Source organism: Capra hircus, chromosome 23, assembly GCF_001704415.2.
Source record: "Capra hircus breed San Clemente chromosome 23, ASM170441v1, whole genome shotgun sequence".
Lineage (NCBI taxonomy): Eukaryota > Metazoa > Chordata > Mammalia > Artiodactyla > Bovidae > Capra > Capra hircus.
In genome coordinates, this window is record NC_030830.1 from 27,980,745 (window position 1) to 27,986,828 (window position 6,084).

General features: G+C 40.4%; 1 protein-coding gene across 1 annotated transcript; it reads left to right on the plus strand.

The window, feature by feature from the left end:
* Positions 1,002 to 3,106, plus strand: LOC108633562 (patched domain-containing protein 4). The gene has a single exon (XM_018039328.1). The coding sequence runs from the start codon at positions 1,098 to 1,100 to the stop codon at positions 2,628 to 2,630; it is 1,533 nt and encodes a 510-aa protein (XP_017894817.1). The 5' UTR covers positions 1,002 to 1,097; the 3' UTR covers positions 2,631 to 3,106.

A 6,084-nucleotide genomic window follows, 5' to 3' on the forward strand; every position in this document is an offset into this window, starting at 1 on the left:
CTAATCCAGAGAAGTGAAAAAAAGGGTTAACTGAAGATATGGTATCATACGTTTATTTTCCCAGCTGCTTTCTCTCTGTTATTTTAGTAAAGAGGCGAGTGATAGTATCTTAAGAACTGTCAAGCTCCTAAAAAGAAAAAAAAAGCTCAATATCTAACTGTATCTGGCACATAATAGGTGCTCAAGGAATAGTTCTTGAATAAACCTTTTATCTGTTTACCCTTACCAAAATATGTACAGAAACCGGTTAAAAAGAAGCATTCTCCATCCACTTTATGGAGCAGTCAAACATTTAGTCATCACCCACTCTTTGTGAATAAAAGCTCTCTGAGGAACCGCTTGCTATGATCTCTCCGCGAGAAGGTCTTATTCTGTATTTTGTGTGACCTGGCAGATTTTTTTCTCACTCACATCCAGTGTTAATTAATCAAATCTATAGGAATCGGTTTCTAAGCTATTTGGCTATAAAGCAGATTATTAACATTGTCAAATCAATTTAAAGCCATTTTCAAGTGTTTAAAATCCCCTTAAAATTTCCCAAATCAGCATATAAGTCAGTTTGAGATGGAGCTTGGGGAGTATCAGTCAATACATCAGTAGACCAAGCTCTGAATTCATGTTGAGCAGCATTTGAAGATTGGTGAATAACAGCCCCTGCCCTTGATGACTTACGATCCATTGAGAGAGACGGTATGTGTGCGGGGGGAAATCATGAAATAGTGTCCCATTGCACTTATAATTTGTCAAATTAATAGAAGAGACAATAAATGATTCTTTTTTCCCGGAATACCGATTAGTTTGGACTTGACTAAAATAGAAACATGAACCAAATACATCCTGGTATGTACCTGAAATTTGCGACCTTGATAGGAGAATCACAGCACTTTGAAGATTACAGTGTGGCGTACTGGTTAGCATAGATAAGCTATAAAGAGTCCACCTGAACCATAGGAAGCAATGAAAACAATTGTTCTTTTCCTTCTCTCTTTAAACTAGGTCATGGGACGAAAGGAGTGTTTGAGCTTCTATCTGGATGGCGGAGAACCAAAGAGAATTTGCCCTTCAAAGACAGGGTGGCAGATGCTTATTCGGATGTGATGGTGACCTATACCATGACCAGCTCCCTGTACTTTATCACCTTTGGCATGGGTGCCAGCCCGTTCACCAACATAGAGGCTGTGAAGGTCTTCTGCCAGAACATGTGCGTCTCCATCCTGTTGAACTACTTCTACATTTTCTCCTTCTTTGGCTCCTGTCTCGTCTTTGCTGGCCAACTAGAGCAAAACCGCTACCACAGCATCTTTTGCTGTAAGATCCCTTCTGCAGAATACCTGGGCCGCAAGCCTGTGTGGTTCCAGACAGTGATGAGCGACGGACATCAACAGACATCCCATCACGAGACGAACCCCTACCAGCACCACTTTATTCAGCACTTCCTCCGTGAACATTACAATGAATGGATTACCAACATCTATGTGAAGCCATTTGTGGTCATCCTCTATCTCATCTACGCCTCCTTCTCCTTCATGGGGTGCTTGCAGATCAGTGATGGAGCCAACATCATCAATCTACTAGCCAGCGATTCCCCAAGCGTATCTTATGCCATGGTTCAGCAGAAATATTTCAGCAACTACAGCCCTGTGATAGGATTCTACGTCTACGAGCCCCTCGAGTACTGGAACAACAGTGTCCAGGAGGACCTTCGGAGACTCTGTAGTGGGTTCACTGCAGTGTCCTGGGTGGAGCAGTATTACCAGTTCCTGAAAGTGAGCAACATCAGTGCCAATAACAAGAGTGACTTTATTAGTGTCCTACAAAGTTCATTTTTGAAAAAGCCAGAATTCCAGCATTTTCGAAACGATATCATCTTCTCCAAGGCAGGAGATGAAAACAACATCATTGCTTCTCGCTTGTACCTGGTGGCCCGGACAAGCAGAGACAAGCAGAAGGAAGTCATAGAAGTGCTGGAAAAGTTGAGGCCTCTGTCCTTGTCAAAGAGCATCCGGTTCATCGTGTTCAACCCCTCCTTCGTGTTCATGGACCATTACAGCTTATCTGTCACCGTGCCTGTTCTGATTGCAGGCTTTGGTGTCCTCCTGGTGTTAATCCTGACTTTTTTCCTAGTGATCCACCCTCTGGGAAACTTCTGGCTAATTCTTAGCGTCACCTCAATTGAGCTGGGCGTTCTGGGCTTAATGACACTATGGAACGTCGACATGGATTGCATTTCTATCTTGTGCCTTATCTACACTTTCAATTTTGCCATTGACCACTGTGCACCACTGCTTTACACGTTTGTATTAGCAACTGAGCACACCCGAACACAATGTATAAAAAGCTCCCTTCAAGAGCATGGGACAGCCATTTTGCAAAATGTTACTTCTTTTCTTATTGGGTTGGTCCCCCTCCTATTTGTGCCTTCGAACCTGACCTTCACACTGTTCAAATGCTTGCTGCTCACCGGGAGTTGCACACTTCTGCACTGTTTTGTTATCTTGCCTGTGTTCCTAACCTTTTTCCCCCCTTCTAAAAAGCACCACAAGAAAAAGAAACGTGCCAAACGAAAGGAGAGAGAGGAAATCGAATGCATAGAAATTCAAGAGAACCCTGATCACGTCACTACCGTCTGAAGGGTGTAGACTAATGGATTATTTTTCTTTTCCAGTATTGCACAATGATGCAGGGCCGATAAAGCTCAGACCTCAGCTGCTTGGGCTGGCCAGGGGTAACAAGGCAAGTCAGATGAAGAGTGAATTATTTATAACACGGTGTCCACTTCCAGGGGGGCAAGAGGGACTCAAAGAAGGGTAAAAAGCTCTTTGAAACCTTGTTCTCCACTAAAGATAAGTTTCTGGATGTGATCTTAAGAGCTCTTCCAAGGAACAGACAAATTGACAGAGTGTTAGAAGGCAAAAGGAACAGCTGCTTTGAAAAATAAAATGCTTAGGAGAGACTGAGTAGAGAAGATGAGGGCCTCCAAATAGCAGAGAAGACTTCAGAAATGTCAAAATTGCCGTGGCACTTTTCATATTTGTTTTTTGAATGGGTTGGTCAAAGGAAACCTATGCACTTGGGAAGTACACATCTAATCCTGTCTAAACCAAAGGACTTCCCGACTCATTTTACGTGTACATATATATGTATATATGCCATATATACATATACATAGATTTGTCTTTAGTGTCCATCGATGTCTGTGTGGAGGGAGGTGCCCATTTGCAGGTGGGCTAGCCTTTCTTTAGAGAGTCCAATCAGCCTTAGCCAAATCTAGATATGTTAATGGCCACTCTACATCAACTCAAGTGGTGCAGCAGCAAGAGCATTGTTCACCTGTGCACCAGGCAAAATAAACAGATTTGGGCCCATTAGATTCATACTCCATGTTGTCAATCTTTGAGATTCCTGCTTTGGATGACTTGGCAAAAAAAACACAAAAGGCATTTGAATTCATCGCCATGGGGGCAAGGTTTCAAATCTCATGTTAATGCTAAATAGTTACTATGGCTTTTTATTGGCTTAAAATGGTTCTCTGTATTTTGGAAGGCTGCTTTAGCTGCTTTTAGGGAGCTCACCCACTGCAAATGAGCATGCATTGTCCATACAAATGTGTATAAGGGTGCACAAGTGTGTGTGTGTGAGAGAGAGAGAAAGTCGAGGTATTCCATAGTTACAGTATTCTCATTTTAGATGGTGAAAATATACTGCCTTGGAATATAGGTAATGAACACAGGAGAAAGTGGACATAATGCGGAAACTTGTTGCAGAATGAAATAGAGTAAATGAACCATCACCATTCGTCATGTGCCCTCAACTGGTTCTTAGTGTAAAAAAAAAATATTCTAATCCTGTAAAGTCTAGTGTGTTCCTTGCATTAATATTTGGAACATTAACCCAGGCCACGATCACCACAGTAATAGCCTCTATAACTACTGCAGTATTGTTTTGTAGCTTCTTGTGATATCATTTTTTTGTTGTTGTTGTTACCTGAAAAGTGCTTGTCGGTTGGCCTGCCTCTTAGGGTGATTGTTGCTCTCCATGAGTGACATAGTAACTGTAACTGCTGCTGAATTCTCTCTCAAAAAAAGTACTGAGGTAAATGTTTTCGTTGCGTTAAAATTTACAACTGCTCCCCAGCAGATAGACTCAATCTGTTGGGTGCTTCCTTGGATGAATGCTGTGCTTCCTGTCACAGAAAATTACTAGAAAATGCCTTTTCCCATGCCAAGCAGTAAAATCAGTTAATTTTCAGGTAGGACTTCACAAATGTCCAATGATCATAAAATCTGCTAGTCAACTCTTTTAACTGGAAGAGCACTACTCTCTGCCACCAACTTTGGTTGCATAATTTAAATGAATTTAGAATATTAAAATCTCTAACAAAAACAACAAGCTTCTGGACTCAGGTTCAGAAAAGAGATGCAAACTATTCCATTCTGATTTCAGAGTTTTTAAAAAAAATAAAATTAATAGGTGAATGAAGTAATGAAACAACCAAATGAGCATACTTTTACGAATGAAGGATTTACCTGAATACTAAGGGAAAGGAGAACTGTTTCTTTACAGTTTCTTTTTAGTTAAATGAAAAACATTTAACTAAATTTCACTTTAGTAAATGGGGAGTTTGTTTTGTCCTACCTCGAGGTTATTGAGTTTCTATTGGAAATGATCCATGTCTTCTCAATTGTATTCATGTGGGGAAAATAGCAATAGATGGAGTATGGAAAATACTTGTTATGACTTAAGATTATTGGTCATACATTATGTATAACGTCGCATCATAGATAAGCCTAGCCTTTTGCCTCCTGAGCTGCTCTGCTAGGATGAGCTGGTATTTGACACGAGCAGACCTATAGACCTTGCTGTTACATCTGAGAGGGAAGTTTCTGAGGCACTGGGTGTTTGGATGGAGGAGACGGGACTCTCTTTTTACAGTTGACTCATCATTTGTGAAGACTGATTTTACATCCTTTTCAAAAGATGGGAGGTCATCAGCTGAGAAATCCCATTAGCCATCAGTCCATTTCTCTGTAAAATGTGCCATACACCATTACTTTACCAACTTTTACAAATCTTGCCTGTTTGAGTCATTTTTTTTTTCTTGATTACCTTAGACAATTCCACATGCAAAGAAGATTGGCAGGTTGGTTTATAAAGAAAGGACCAAGCATGTCAGTTGCCAAATGCATGTGGGAATAGTGGCATAGCTACCCCACCACTGGGGCAGTTCTAATATCATGCCCCCATCATTGAGACAGTCTCTATTTGGACAGGGAAAACAGTTCTTTTTTAGGTTAGATCTTCAAGGATCAAAGTGACTAAGAAAAACATGAATTTCTCATTGTTCAGGTGACTAGAGGTGTGGAATTTTGGAAGGGACATTATCTTTTCCAGGACACCATGGTACTCTTTCATGAACTGCAGCAATAATTTATTGAAATGGAATTTCTTGTTCTGGAAGAGTTAATATACCACACAAAATGCCCTAACTTAGTCCTTGGAAGCAATTTAAGTCTAGGAAGAATATAGACTGTAACTGAGCATCGTCTGACCTCCCAACCTCACTGTGAAACAGACATTTCCAAGAATACCATTTACTGAATGCCAAGATGAATCCTAAAATAGAAGATCATGATTTGCAAGTGACACCAAACCTCTGCCTTTATCAGTAGCTGGTGTGCAACTCTTCAAGTTTTTCGAGTTTACTCCCGCTGTCTTCAGTTCATTTGTGAAATATTGATAGTGTTCAAATTAGGAACTTTTCTACTTCTAGAAGATGACCTATCGAGTCCTAGAAAAGAAGAAAGCTATGAGAAATATCTCAGATGTGTAGAATATTTTATTTTGCTGAAACATGGTTTTTCCCTTAAAGTGAGAGGATTTTAAAGTCTCAAAAACCAAAGTCCAAACCCTTTCTGAATTTAAACTGGAATGTGGATTTGTTTCCTCCCACTGGAATTTAAATATGAATTAGAGAGGACTGTAAGAGCTGCACTCTCCATGATGGTTACTAAAGCTTCAAAGAGGTACTCACCTAAATGATAGAAAAGAGATTTGGCTAACAGATTCTTTCCCTCTTATTCATTA

What these genes read in the sequence shown, in the direction of transcription:
- LOC108633562 (XM_018039328.1), top strand. Translation starts at nt 1,098, where the DNA reads ATGGTGACCTATACCATGACCAGCTCCCTGTACTTTATCACCTTTGGC.